The 15,689-nt window shown below is 44.4% G+C and overlaps 1 protein-coding gene across 1 annotated transcript; it reads left to right on the top strand.

Annotated features, from left to right (window-relative positions):
• LOC148143401 (uncharacterized) lies at positions 1-2,566 on the top strand. The gene is made up of 2 exons (XM_087974174.1): positions 1-102; positions 1,055-2,566. The coding sequence occupies exon 2, from the start codon at positions 1,404-1,406 to the stop codon at positions 2,316-2,318; it is 915 nt and encodes a 304-aa protein (XP_087830300.1). The 5' UTR covers positions 1-102; positions 1,055-1,403; the 3' UTR covers positions 2,319-2,566.
• Positions 2,567-15,689: the final 13,123 nt, after the last annotated feature.

Genomic DNA, 15,689 nt, shown 5'->3' with positions numbered 1-15,689 from the left:
AAACCCTTTCGCTGGGCAACTCTTCAATCTCAGAGGGAGAAAATCTGTTCACTGGTAGCAACTGGAGTGAATCCAGGGAAGGCGCAGAGTCTGCAAACTCAGGTATGTGTCTTAATTGCCCGGGTGAGGAGGGACGGAAGGATAGGTTGGGGCTGTTTCCCCAGCCCGCGCCAGAATCTTAGGGGTAACCTTATAGACTTTTATAAAATCATAAGGAGCATGGATAGGGTCTTTTCCTTGGGGTGGGGGAGTCCAGAACTAGAGGGTGATTGGTTTAGGGTGAGGGCGGCGGGGGAGGGGGCGTGGAGATTTAAAAGAGACCTAAGGAGGCAACTATTTCACGAGGTTTGGGCGGGTGTGAATGTGTGTACGGAATGACCTGCCAGAGAAAGTAGTGGAGGCTGGGACAATCACAGCATTTAAAAGGCATTTGGACGGGTGTATCAATACGAACGGCTCAGAGGGACAGGGAGCACGTGCTGGCAAATGTGACTAGATTAATTTAGGCTATCTGGTCAGCTCGGAAGAGTTTGACTGAAGTGCCTGTGCCTGTTTCTGTGTGTATATGACTCTGGCTTTCCACTAACGTTTGCCACGTCTGTATGTTCAGTTTCTCTCTCTGGTGTCTGTGTTAATACCTGGGTGTCACATTATGCTCCCCTTCCCGGGGACATTAACCATCTCTTGAGGTTGTTCCTCAAGAAGGTGCATTGCAGGTTCATCCTGAATTGGCACACTTTATTTTGTTTTCCAAATCAGACCTGCTCACTCTCAGCATTATGCCAATGACGTGAAAGATATTAACTTTCAGGTGGAGTTTCAGAGAGATAAGTCTTGACGTTTTTGCTTTTCTGCTCCTATAAGATCCTGAATCAGCACCTTCAGGAGAATTAGTTAAAGTGGAGTGAGAACAGAAGGGGAGAGAGAAAATGGGATGGCACTTTCAATTTTGTGGAATAATAAAAGAAAAGAGTGTTCTCCAGAAAGCAGAATTGCTTGTTCTGAATTTCTCCCCTGGACTGACAGTGATGACTTTTACATTCTCTTTTTACAGCGTTTGAAGATCTGAAGACAGAAGTTTCAAAATCAACTGTAACGTCAACTCTCCTGCTCCTCGATGCTACTTGATGTGCTGTGAATTTTCAAGTGCCGTGCTTTTTGACAGTGACTCTCCAGAGTCAGCAGTCCTCACTTTGGTGTCAATGTCTGACGGTCACTCAATCCATCAGGACCACAACGATTTTTGACTGCAATTCTGTGAGAAGGAGCAAAGCTTTTTGGTTCCTGTTCGAGGACATTTCCAGTATCAGTGGGACTGGATGAGAGACCTACTGTTGCAGTGCACTGAGTGTGGAGCGTGTAACAGCCTGTTAAGAGGAAATCACGGTGTGTAGGGGCTCTACATGCGTTTGTGTGCGGCTGAAGCTTCGGCCATGGAAAAACCTGAGGAATCCCGCCCTGTGGAGAAACCATGGAAGTGTGGTGACTGCGGGAAAGGCTTCTATGTCCCATCTGCCCTGGAAACTCATCTGCGCAGTCACACCAGAGAGAGGCCCTTCAGCTGCCCTGAGTGTGGGAAGGGCTTTACCCAGGCCTCTGCCCTGCGGACTCACCAGCGGGTCCACACAGGGGAGAGGCCGTTCCCGTGTCCCGAGTGCGGGAAAGCCTTCAGCAATTCCTTCAACCTCCAGACACACAGGCGACTCCACACTGGTGAGAGGCCGTTTTCTTGCTCCGAGTGCAAGAAGGCATTCAGACATTCCTCTGACCTGCTGACCCACTGGCGGGTCCACACGGGGGAGAGGGCCTACAGCTGCCCCGAGTGTGGGAAGGCCTTCAGGAATTCCTCCCATCTGCTGACTCACCAGCGGGTCCACACGGGGGAGAGGCCGTTCACCTGCCCCAAGTGTGGGAAGAGATTTAGTCAGGTGAGCAACTTGTGGAAGCACCAGCGTCTCCACACTGGGGAGAAGCCCTTCAGCTGCCCCGAGTGCAGGAAGGCCTTCAGCAGTTCCACCACTCTGCTGACCCACCAGCGGATCCATATGGGGGAGAGGCCATTCCCCTGCACAGAGTGCGGGAAGGCCTTCAGTAATTCCTCCATCCTGCTGAGACACCAGAGGGTTCACACAGGAGAGTGGCCCTTCAGCTGCCCTGAGTGCAGGAAGGGGTTCAGCGATTCCTCCAATCTCCAGACCCACCAGCGGATCCACACTGGGGAGAAGCCCTTCGGCTGCACAGAGTGTGGGAAGGCCTTCATCCGCTCCTCCCACCTGCGGAGGCACCAACGAGTTCATGTGCCATCGCAGGATGATTGAAGGAGTAACAACCGAGTGCCATTAGGGACTGGACTATCAACCCAGTTCCTGGGACTCCTGAGTTTGAATCCAGCCGCAGCAGATCACGGAATTGGAATTCGGTCAGAAATCTGGATTTCAGAATCTGATGATGAAACCGTTTTTAGGGTGGGGTGAAATTGCTGAGTGAGGCAATACTTCCTCCAGGTTACGGCTGTACCAAGGATCCAACTGCAAAGGACAACTTGGTGATGACCAACAGTAGAGAAAGTGAGGTAGGATGGGTGGGGGGGGGGGGGTGAGAAGTATGTGCGCTTTGACCTTGAGCTGTCAAAAAGCAGCTACTTTTTCTACACCTTTTTGCTGGGGGGATCTGAAGCTTTAACAAAGTTGAGTCACAATAAAGATTACCTGAACTTACCGCGGGCTCAGACTCTCATTGAAAGCTTTGAGCTCCAAGAGGTTTTTTGTTTTAAAGCTGTTCATTTCTTTCAGCCTCCTGCACTAAGTTTTCAATGTTGTGTATCGGGTGGAGCAGTGAATGGGTAGCTAGTATCATTAGAAATTGTAAATTGTTCAGGAGTGCAGGTACTGTGTTTCATTGGCATTGTAAAGTTTACTGGCAGCACTGGGAGGAATGGGCTGTGTTCACTAGAAACGATGTGGCGGTGCCAGTATTGGACTGGGGTGGATAAAGTTAAAAATCACACAAGACCAGGTTATAGTCCAACAGATTTATTCGGAAGCACGAGCTTTCGGAGCGGCGGTCCTTCCACAGGTAGCTGTGGAGCAGGATCATAAGAAACACATCTTATAGCAAAATTCATAGTGTCATGCAACTGATGCCTTTTAGAATGGGTTGCAGGTTTCGGTTCATTAATATGTAAATCCAAGAACAACATCTAAGTCATGTTCTTGAGATGACTTTTGGTTTTATATTTTTTTAAAAAGTGACATCTCAGCTCACACAATACATTAAAGTTGTGAGGTTCGAGTCTGTCAGTATCCCAATCTTGAATCAGACTAGTTCTGTTTTTAAAGTAGGAATATATAAAATATTACATGGATCGACTGCCTGTAGATTGTGTGCTTTGTGAGCAAAATTGAAAGTATCTGCAAATATAATTCTGCCAATACAAATTCACTCCATAGAGTTGTGTGTGTGTGCATGTGAGTTTGTGTGTGAGAGTGCATGTAAGAGTGTGTGCATGCTTGGTAAAGTGTGAGTGTGATGGAGTATAAGTCTGTAAGTGTGTGAGCATGTTAGGGTGTGCGTATATGAGAGAGGTATGAATAAAAGCAAGGGATTGCATTTTACTAAAACGAGGAAGGACAGGACATGTATCGTTAAAACAGAGACCTGGGAGGGTTCAGATACATAGTTATGCAACCTGCAAAGAACTGGTAGATTGGATGGTTAAGAAGGCATTTAGCACCATTGCCACCCAGACCCACCCCCTTACTTCATATTTCTCATAGCTAATCCACCCTACCTTGCATATCCTGAACAATAAGGGTCATTTCGCATGGCCAATCCAGCCTAACCTACACCCTAATCTAAAAACTACCTTCTCAAGAATGTAATTTAAATGCACAACATTTCTAAGAAAAATGTCCATCTGACTCAACCCTGGGACCCAGACAGAATTCACACCTATTGTTAGAAAAGCTGTGCATTTGAATGACTTTCTTGAGAAGGTAATTAAAAACAAGTTCTGGAATTAACATGCCAAAGAGCAGAAACCCATTCTAAAAGATGAAATATTTAATCTAAAATTGTTTAATATATCACATCTCCATGACACTGGATTCCTTTGGCTATAAATGCCATGATCATGATCTCATTCTCCACAAACAACCTGATAAAAGAGCGGTGCTCCAAATGTTAGTGTTTCCAAATAAATCTGTTGGTTTATAACCTGGTGTTGTGAGATTTTTAACTTTGTCCAAGGAAACACGTGTTGTGGGACTGGTAACAGTTGTTATTTTGTGATCTGTTCCTCCTGAAATTTCTCCTCTGCGCAGGCACGGGTGAACAGTCTGTTTTTGTGCTTTGTGCGAGATCAGGCGAGCAGCTTTGAAATCCTTAAAAGAAAACTGTAGGTTAGCAATCGTATTTCGAGAATGGTACTTCCAGCTCTGGTAGTCCTGTTGGGTCACCAGAGAGGGAGGGAGAGAAGATGTCACATCTAAAAAGCAAACCGAAAAGTTGTTTTGTTTGTTCCGTCAGTTGAGTTGGTTCTGCACTCCGATGAGACTGGAAACTGATTTTAATGGATCAGAATTGAACCCGACAATGGAACCCCATAAATTTCAAGAACGTTGAAAGGGCAAATCAAACTGTAACCTTGAAGAGAGATGCTTCCATTTCTAACCTTGGGTGATCCAAATGAGACATTTTTACTGATCACTCCATTTCAGAGTGCTGCTCTTTCATCAGCTGGTCGTGGACAATAAGATCATGATCACAGAATTTATAGCCAAAGGAGTCCACGGTCATGGAGATGTCCTTCACTAAACAATTTTAGATTAAATCTTTCATATTTTAGAATGGGCTTCTGTTCTTTGGTACGTTAATCCCAGAATTTGTTTCAAATTACCTTCAAGAATGTCATTTAAATGCAGAGTTTTTCGAATAACAATGTCAGTCTGACTCGATATTGGGACACAGACAGAATTCACACCTATTGTTAGAAAAGCTCTACGTTTAAATGACATTCTGAAATGGCTGATCTTTAACATTGAGAATAGTTACATTGATATATTCAGAAACATTGTTAAAGTCTGAAAGCATGTTCACTTTTTGAAAAGAGCTGCTGAAATCTTTCTGAAACTTGCATTGAAACGTGCGTAGTTAGGCCACAGCCCAAGACAGGCTATAAAGGATGAATGGCCTAATCCTAGTTTTGAGAAATTGATTCTGACGATGTAGAAATAGAGTCGTAGAGTTGTAGAGCACAGAAGCAAACCCTTCAGTCCAGACAACCAAATATCCTAAATTAATCTAGTGACCCATTTGCCAGCATTTGGTGCATAGCCCTCTGATTCTTTTCTATTCATGTCTCCAACCAGATGCATTTTTTTCTTCTTCAGCTAATTGAAGCTGGAGAAGCCTGAAATCTTTAAAGGATTTCCTGAAAAAAGCTTTTATTCAAGATTTGGCTCAGTGGAGGATTTTCTAAAGCTTTGCTATTGTAGTTTTCAATTTGTCAAAACAACTTTTCAGTTGTTGTTGCCCAAGGCAGAGTAAATATTCATTTAAGATATAATTGAGATATATACATTCTTTACAATATTTTTCCATCATTACCAGTGATTGTCCATCATTTAGTACATTGAGCATCATCTTTTTGTGATTCAAATCATATCTGTTGAAGTGAATTCTGCAAGATACTTTTGTATTTTATCTAACTTTGCTTTGTGTTAAAGATTTCCTTTGTGACATTTTAATTAAAATATCTCAATGAATAATAATGAAACAGCTAATTTATTCTGAAATTATTTCAATTAGTTGGTCGATTGCCAAATAATAGCTGCATAACTGTTGTAAATATTGACACCCAGGAAAGCTATTTTGTTTAATATATTTCCTTTGTAAAGATTTTATAAAATGATTGTATTTTCATATGAAATAAAATTTGCAGTGTTTTATTAAATGGTTGAAAGTAACTGCACTTAATTGCTCCATTTGGGATTAAACAGATTATTTTTATCAAAATCATATTCACAATTTATGGTGAGTGTATTAACAAATAAATGTTGCCATTTGCCATTGAATTGCCTCAAACACAATTTGAAATTCTTGAATGAGTTGAATAAGGGGTACACTGTGAATATTTATTGCGCATTTCTGAAATTCTCTGCACTGCCATTGCATTTGGTTAAACAAGATATGTAACCCTCCTCATAACTTTGTATTTCTTTGATATTTCATTTGCTATTGCTCTTGCCCAAATAACTTCATCAAATGCCAAAACGTTTTTAAGCTCTGAATTTTCGGTCTGGTAATGTCATTCAGTTGTGAACAATCTGAAGATTAATTTAAATACATATGAGAATGTCAAAGAGATTGTGATAATAGAAAGTCAACATGTAGAATTGCCAATGAAACGTAAACCAAGGCTGCTCTTAATTTGGTACAGACTAAATCGCAGTCAAAATAATAAGAATAAGTAGAAATAACGGCATTGTGCACAAACTGTTTGTAGTGAGTTCAGAATTTTTCTGATCATTTAATTCTGACACCTGCAGTGGTGGCAGCACCATGATCTGTTTTATTTGTTCATGAAATGTGAGCAGCACTGGTAGAGCCAGTATTTTCCACCATCCCTTCTTTCCCTTGAAAGCTTGACGACTAAGCACACAGATGTGAATATTGGGTGAAGACACAATGAGGTTGAGTTGCAAGGCCTACTGTGGCATAACAAATTGTACTGGCTTACACTGCATCCTGACAAGACAGATTTTTGGGAGGAGAACAAAAATTGGAATTCCTACTTAAATATTGATGCTCCCATTTATATCTCTCAAAAAGATATTGTTTGCTCCATAAATTTGTAATGGCTCTTTTGTTGAATTATTTTCCTGCATCCGCATATATCTGGAATCATTTTCTTTTCAAGAATTTTGTATTAACGTTTGCCACTTACTGCTGCCATCATCCCTTCAAGATCATTCCAAATCGTAATAACTTGCTTATTTTCTTAAAAATTAAATCTTATCCCCCCGCCCCTTCTCCCCCGCGCCCCAGCCCAAATCCCTTTTCTTATAAAGTGGCTGCACTATTTCGAACATGGTCACGCTTTCTAAATATTACCATGTACTTTTAATTATGAGATTTCAATGTGTCTTTTTAAATATAAAAATGCCCCTTCAAATATAGTTATGCCCTTTAAATGTGTTATGTTCCTCTAAGCGCAATCTTGTCCCTCGATAATGTATCTTTACCCCTTTAGTTATGACTGTCTCTTAAAGCATCATTTCTACTTATAAATAGGGCAACGTCTCTTCGAAATGTAGATTAATTTAGATATGACTGCGTCATTTTGCATATTAAGATATCCCTTTGAATGTGCCTACATCCCTTTGAATGTAATTTTGTCCATTTCGATTTATTTGCAGAAATAGTCCATTAAATGTCCATGTCCCTTTTAAAATGCAGATTTCCCGCTTCAGGTAGCAGTTGTAGCGCGAGGTGGCTGTGGCTTGGTGACGGTGAGGCCCACCGGCCCCGCCCATATCCAAGCAGACGTCACGCGGGGGCGAAGGCGGTTGGGAGGAGAAGGCGCTCGAGCGGGGAAGCGGCGGGAGGGCGGCCGTTAGGAAAATGGCGCCGTGCGGCCCGGGGCAGACACCCGTCACTGGGCACCGCCGCCTTCCTGGCGCAGCTGCTGTGTCACGGCCACACCGGCCGGCTGTACAGCAGGCAGGAGCCGGTGAGCATTCTGGAGGCGGATGTTCCTCAGTCATTGAAAGGGCAGGACCTGTTGAGAATGGTTAGTGAAGTGTGTGGTGTACTGAGCCTTATTAACATGGATATAGTTTATAATTTGTCAAAGTATACATTTTTATTATTTAGAATGGTAGAGATGTACAGCACGGAAACAGACCCTTCGGTCCAACCCGTCCATGCCAACCAGATATCCTAAATTAATCCAGTCCCACTTGCCAGCACTTGGCTCATGCCTCTAAGCCCTTCCTATACGTATACCCATCCAGAGACCTTTTAAGTGCTTTAATTGTAGCAGCCTCCACCACTTCCTCGGGCAGCTCATTCCATTCACGCACCACCCTCTGCATGGAAACGTTGCCCCTTAAATACCTTTTATATCTTTCTGCTCTCACCCTGAACCTAGGCCCTCTAGTGCAGACCTTCACCCCCTACACTAGGGAAAAGACATAAGAAAGTTGAGCAGCCAGACAAGACGGAAAAGCCACAAAATATCGAGCCAGATGGGGAAAAAAGTTGTGGTTCTACCTTTTTTTTCCTCCTATTGGCATTTGGACACTTCAAAATCTGTCAATAATGCCAGCATCACCACTGAGCATATTGCATACGTTCCTCTGTGTCAACAAGCATTGCGCATGTTCCTTGCTTTGGGTGTCACCCTTGTTCAGGACTGGGGGTGGGTGTTGGAAGAGCTGCAGAACAAGGGTGTGCTGGGAGCAGGGTGGTGAATTGGGGATAGGTGGAGACAAGTAGAGGGTACAAACTGGTTGGTCACTGGGAGGAAGGAATCTGGTTGGGGGCAGGGAGGGGTGGGGAAGAGCCTGGGAAGGGATTCGAGGAGTGGGGAAGGAGGTTATTTGAAATTGGAGAACTCAGTGTTGAGTCCTCCAGGCTGTAGGCTGCCCAGGTGGAAGATGTTGTGGTGTTCCTCCAATTTGTAGTTTGGTTTGTTGTGGCAATGGAGGCGGCCTAAGATGGTCATGTCAGAAAGGGAGTGGGAAGGGGAATTAAAATGGGTGGTGATTGGGAGGTCCGGTCGGCCTATGCAGACCCAGCTGTGACGCTCGGCGAACCGTTCCCCACGTTTACCCTCTGTCTCCCGAATGCCACAATTGGCAAACACATGGCAAATACAGTACCCCAATGTGAAGTCAGAGCCTTTGCTGTGTTTAAAAAAAAAGCAGAAAAGAGATGCATTGTTTAAATGGTGACATTGGGATATGGAGAAAGTGAGGACAGCAGATGCTGGAGATCAGAGTCAAAGTGTGGTGCTGGAAATGCTCAGTCAACATTCGATGAGCAGGAGAGTTGACACTTCAGGCACGGGCCCTTCATCAGGAATGACGTGTGGATGTACAAAGGGGCTTCAGCGTCCTTCTAAAACAGTCAATGCCAGTTGTCAGGTGCAGCGAGCAATGCAAGTGGCATATTAGCAAGTGGAAATGAGTTCAGAAGTGGGGATGCCTGCCTGCAGTTAGGGGATCATTGAATATATTCAAGGCGGAGTTCATTTGATTTTTGAACAAGAGGAGGATGTTTATGGGGGAAGATGAGAAAATGGCTTTTAAGTCCAGTACAGAACAGTTACAGAGTCATACAGCATAGAAACAGACCCTTCAGTCCGACTAATCCATGCTGACTGTGTTCTCAAACTGAACTAGTCACACCTGCCTGTGTTTGGCCCATATCCCTCTGAACCTTTCCTATTCATGTACTTATCCAAATGTCTTTTAAATGTTGTTACTGTACCTGCATCCACCACTGTGTCGGGATGTTCATTCCACACACAAATCACTCTTTTTAAAAAAAAAATGCTGCCCCTGAAGTCTTTTTAAAATCTTTCTCCTCTCACCTTCAAAATTTGCTCTCTAATCTTAAAATCCCCGCCCGTGGGGAATGACACACACCATTCACCTCATCTCCCCCCCTCATGATTTTATAAATCTCTAAGGTTACTTCTCAACCTCCTGTGTTCCAGTGAGAAAAGTCCCAGCCTATCCACCTAGATGTAGGTAGATTAATATCCAGTTATGTATGGGACTTTGGTGGAAAGTGGGAATTCACTGCACTGTAGGGATGAAACCCTACCCTATCCAGATATTTCTGCTGGTGGATGAGACGAGGCCACATAATTTGGAGGACTGGATTTCGGACAGAGATGAGGAGGAACTATTTTTCCTGGATAGTAGTCAATCTATGGAATTCTCTGTCCAAGGAAGCAGTAGAGACAGCCTCATTAAGTATATTGAAGACACAGTTGGTTAGGTTTTTGCATGGTAGGTTAATTAAGGATAGTTGGGATAATGCAGGGAGGAGGAGCTGAGACGATAGACAGTTTTACCATTATTTTAATGAATGACGGAGCAGGCTGGATGGGCCAAATGGCCTACTCCTGCTTCTATTACTATGAAACAATAACCCTGCATTTCCCATGGCTAACCCACCTAACCTGCCCATCCCTGGACATGATGAGCAATTTTGCCTGGTCAATCCAAATCAAGGCTGGTGAGCAATGTAGTGATGTGGGAAATGAACATCAGAGAATGATAGAAAGGGACAAGGAGAGTAAATATACCAGCAATCAAAACTGGATTCTGAAGATCACAAAAATGGAAACAAAAAGTGGTGTTTCTGCATGTGTGCTGCACTGTAACAAAAGTAAATGAATTGTCTGCACACATTGAAGAGAATAATTATGATCTGAGACTCCTTACAGAAACATGGCTTCAGGATGACAAGGATTGGATCCTGAATATCGAGGTGGTAGTCAAATGGGAAGCTAGGTAAAGGTAGAGGGTTGCCACTGCTAATCAAAGCACTGACCACAGGGTAGTCTGATATCCGCTCTGATTTAGAACATAGAACATAGAAGAATACAGCGCAGTACAGGCCCTTTGGCCCTCGATGTTGCGCTGATCCAAGCCCACCTAACCGACACTAGCCCACTATCCTCCATATGCCTATCCAATGCACGTTTAAATGCCCATAATGAAGGAGAGTCCACCACTGCTACTGGCAGGGCATTCCATGAACTCACGACTCGCTGAGTAAAGAATCTACCCCTAACATCTGTCCTATACCTACCCCCCCTTAATTTAAAGCTATGCCCCCTTGTAATAGCTGACTCCATACGTGGAAAAAGATTCTCACTGTCGACCCTATCTAAACCCCTAATCATCTTGTACACCTCTATCAAGTCACCCCTAAACCTTCTTTTCTCCAATGAAAACAGCCCCAAGTGCCTCAGCCTTTCCTCATACGATCTTCCTACCATACCAGGCAACATCCTGGTAAACCTCCTCTGCACCCGTTCCAGTGCCTCCACATCCTTCCTATAGTATGGGGACCAAAACTGCACACAATACTCCAGATGCGGCCGCACCAGAGTCTTATACAACTGCAACATTACCTCAGTACTCCGGAACTCAATTCCTCTACCAATAAAAGCCAGTACGCCATATGCCTTCTTCACCGCACTATTTACCTGGGTGGCAACTTTCAAAGATTTGTGTACATGGACACCAAGATCTTTCTGCTCATCCACACTACCAAGTATCCGACCGTTAGCCCAGTACCCCATCTTTTTATTCCTCTTACCAAAATGAATCACCTCACACTTAGCTACATTGAACTCCATTTGCCACTTTCTGCCCAGTTCTGCAGCTTATCAATATCCCGCTGTAACCTGCCACATCCTTCCTCACTGTCTACCACTCCTCCGACTTTCGTATCATCCGCAAACTTGCTCACCCAACCTTCTAACCCCTCCTCCAGGTCATTTATAAAAATGACAAACAGCAATGGTCCCAAAACAGATCCTTGCGGAACACCGCTAGTGACAGCACTCCAAGATGAACCTTTGCCATCAACTACTAGCCTCTGTCTTCTTCCAGCCAGCCAACTCCTAATCCAAACCTCCAACTCACCCTCAATGCCATACCTCCGTATTTTTTTCAGTAGTCTACCATGGGGAACCTTATCAAACGCCTTACTAAAATCCATATACACCACATCTACTGCTTTCCCCTCGTCCACCTCCTTAGTCACCTTCTCAAAGAATTCAATAAGGTTTGTGAGGCACGACCTGCCCTTCACAAAACCATGCTGACTATCCTTGATCACATTATTCCTATCCAGATGTTCATAAATCCTATCCCTTACAATTCTCTCTAAGATTTTACCCACAACAGAAGTGAGACTCACCGGCCTATAGTTACTAGGGTTATCCCTACTCCCCTTCTTAAACAAGGGAACCACATTTGCTAGCCTCCAATCTTCTGGCACTACTCCTGTAGACAACGAGGACATAAAAATCAAGGCCAATGGCTCTGCAATCTCCTCCCTTGCTTCCCAGAGAATCCTAGGATAAATGCCATCAGGCCCAGGGGACTTATCTATTTTCACCCTTTCCAGGATTTCCAACACCTCTTCTCTGCATACCATAAAAGCCATCCATTCTACTTAATTGTGACTCGGTACTCACATCGACAACAATGTCCTGTTCCTGAGTGAATACTGACGAAAAGTATTCATCCAGTGTCTCCCCAATCTCTTCAGCCTCCACACGCAACTTCCCACTACTATCCTTGACTGGACCTATTCCTACCCTAGTCATTCTTTTATTCCTGACAGACCTATAGAAAGCCTTAGGGTTTTCCCTAATCCTACCAACTAAGGACCTTTCATGTCCCCTCCTTGCTGCTCTCTCTTCAGGTCCTTCCTGGCTACCTTATAACTCTCAATCGCCCCAATTGAACCTTCACGCCTCATCTTTACATAGGCCGCCCTCTTCCATTTCAGGTCCTCATTTCTCTGTCTTCTGATCTCCCTGTTCCCAGAGAATAAGATGTCAGTCTGTTCTTAGCTCTACTGGATTTCTGCTGAAGCTTTGACGCCCACCCCCTCTTTTTACACCTTCTGGAACAATAAAATATTCAGTCAGTCAATCAAAGCCCAATGCACAATCTCCCAATCTCCCAACCAACCAGACACAAAAGTGTAGTCATAGCAGAGAATCAAACAAGAAAAATGAAACAACATGAGAAATAAATAGGTGCTAGTGCTTAATTTCTGTTCATTAGGAAGCAAACCAGAAATAGGACTCTCCCAGGATTCTGATTGTGCCCAACTTGAGGATCCTCTCACCCTTACATCGAACTGTTAGTACCCAGCTATGATTTACAATATTTACACCAGAAATGAAGCATCTTATCAAATAGAGATAGACACGTACAGCACGGAAGTAGACTTTCTCTCTCTCTCACGCGCGCGTACACACAAGTCCATGGGGGTGAATTTTTATTTGCAGATACATTCTATTTTGCTTAAAGATGCACAATCTGCAGACAGTCAATACATATAATATTTTGTAAATTTGACTTTGGAAATAGAACAAGGTTTGGACTCTGACCTCACACATTTAATGCTTTGTCTGAGCTGAGATGTCATCTTTGTTACAAAACCTTAAGTTATGTTGAGAAGTGCCTTACAGGAAGTTGGAGATTTACATATTAATGATGCCTGCAACCCATTTGAAAAGATGGAAGACTTAATAATCCAGGTTTATTCAATATATAATTTCAGTGGCAGGACACTGCAATGTTTTTCCATAAATTCTGTCCCTTATAATCTTATTCTCCACAACCACCTGATGAAAGAGTTTCGTGCCGAAAGCCAGTGCTTCCAAATAGCTTGGTGTTATGTGATTTTTTTTTTTACTCCTGTTTATTTTTTCTTACTCCGTTTTTTTTAAACCCCCACACTACCGCCTAACCGCGGTAGTGCTTTTTTTTTCCCTAGCACCCATGGTGTGTGTGTGCAGGTGTGAGACACAGTGAGAGACACAAAGTGAATGAATCTTTATTCAATTTCCACCACCAGGAAGATAGGAAAACACCCAAGTGGCCAGTGACAAGCACTGCCCTTCACATCAAAGGGCAGCGCTGTGTGATCAAAACAGTGAAGGGGAGGGTAGGGACTAAATCAAAATAGAGTTAGAGGGGGAAATAATGCGCCCACCTCTCCCTGAACAACTCCAGGGGGTTGGTGGACACAGCGTGCTCCTTTTCCAAGAACAACCGGGCTCTAACGTAACCGCGGAAGAGGGGCAGGCAGTCGGCCCTAACGACCCCCACCACGGCCCGCTGCCTGGACCTGTTGATGGCCAGTTTGGCCAGGCCCAGGAGCAGACCCACGAGGAGGTCCTCCCTCCTCCATACCGGGTGCCCGAAGATCAGGAGCGTGGGACTGAAGTGCAACCAAAAGCAGAGGAGGAGGTTTTTAAGAAAATCAAAAAGGGAGTGCAAACGCCCACACCCAATATATTATGTGATTTTTAACTTTGTCCAGGTTAGGATGGATTGACCATACTCAAATTACCCATAGTGCCCAGGGATGTCCAGGTTAGGTGCATTAGTCAGGGGTAAATGTAGAGAAATGGAGGTAGGGGGGTTACTTTCTGGAGGGTCAGGTGGACTTGTTGGGTCGAGTAACCTGCTTCCACACTGTGGGGATTCTCTGGAGAGAAGAGATTTCTGCAAACTATGCAGGGCAGCACAGGTGTCTCCATGTGAGTTTGTGCGTGAGTGTGTTTTTGCATGCGTGCTTGCTTGGTGAAGTGAGTGTTATGGAGTATCAGCCTGTGCGAGGGTGAGTATTGGGGATGTGTGTGTGTCAGAGAGTATGTGCATGTGTCAGAGAATATGTGCATGTGTCAGAGAGTATGTGCATAAGAGAGGTGTGGATAAAAGCCAGGGGTTGCATTTTGCTAAAACAAGGAAGGGCAAGAGGGTCTGCAGAGGCTGACCAGATGTCCCAGTCACCACCTATTTTAATTCCTGTTCCCTCTCCCTTTCTGACATGACCAGCTTTGGCCTCCTTCATTGCCACAACGATCCAATCCACAAATTGGAGGAACAACACCTCATCTTCCACCTGGAGTTGTCTAATTTCTCCCCTCCCATCCCCAACTCCCTTCACGGGCTCTGCCCCTCCCATTCACTCTTCCCTGCCACCAACCAGATTCCTTTCTCCCATCGACCATCAGGTTGTACCCTCTGTCTTCACCAATCCCCACTTCAACACCTTGACCCCAGCACCCCTTTATCTGCGTCTTGTTCTACACCCATCCCCCATCCGGAAGAAGGATTACACCTGAAACGTCGACTTCTCCACCTCCTGATGCTGCCTGGCTTGCTGTGTTCTTGCAGCCTCCTGAATGTCTATATTGTCAATCGAGACACAGACCTGGACCAACTGTTCCAGAGTCTGTTCCCTCCCTGGATTCACTCCCTTTCCATTCAGTTGCTGCAAGTCAACAATTGAATGCCAGAATGAAAATATAAATTGAAAAAGTGGGTGAGAAAAGAGAGTATTGTACTCACAGATGTTGGACAGAGGAAGAAAGTTGCAGTCTGGGGTGAAGCTCAATCTTCATTCAGAGAGAGGAGCAGCATCTGTAATCAAATAGACAGAGTCATAGATGTACAGCATAGAAACAGACCCTTCACTCGAACCTGTCCATGCGGAGCAGATATCCTAACCCAATCTAGTCTCACTTGCCAGCACCTGGCCCATATCCCTCCAAACCCTTCCTATTCATAAACCCATCCAGATGCCTTTAAATGTTGCAATTGTACGAGTGTCCACCACTTCCTCTGGCAGCTTACTCCTTAAATGCACCACACTCTGCGTGGAAAAAATGCCCCTCAGAACTCATATCTTTCCCCTCTCACTGAAAACCTATGTCTCTAGTCCCCCCCCCCCCCCCCCCCCCCGCCACTGACTCCAGGGAAACGACCTTGTCTATTTATCCTCAGCCTCTGACCCTCCAGAGAAAATATCCCTGGCTTACTCAGCCTCTCCTTGTAGCTGAAACCCTCCAACTCTGGCAACAGCCTTGTAAATCTTTTCTGATCCTTTTCAAAGTTTCACAACATCTTTCC

The sequence above is a fragment of the Chiloscyllium plagiosum genome, unplaced genomic scaffold (assembly GCF_037043375.1).
Source record: "Chiloscyllium plagiosum isolate Xiang-an unplaced genomic scaffold, Cpla_swu_hap1 HiC_scaffold_27, whole genome shotgun sequence".
Lineage (NCBI taxonomy): Eukaryota > Metazoa > Chordata > Chondrichthyes > Orectolobiformes > Hemiscylliidae > Chiloscyllium > Chiloscyllium plagiosum.
The sequence above is the reverse complement of the archived record's forward strand: the minus strand, read 5'-3'. Positions and strand labels throughout refer to the sequence as shown.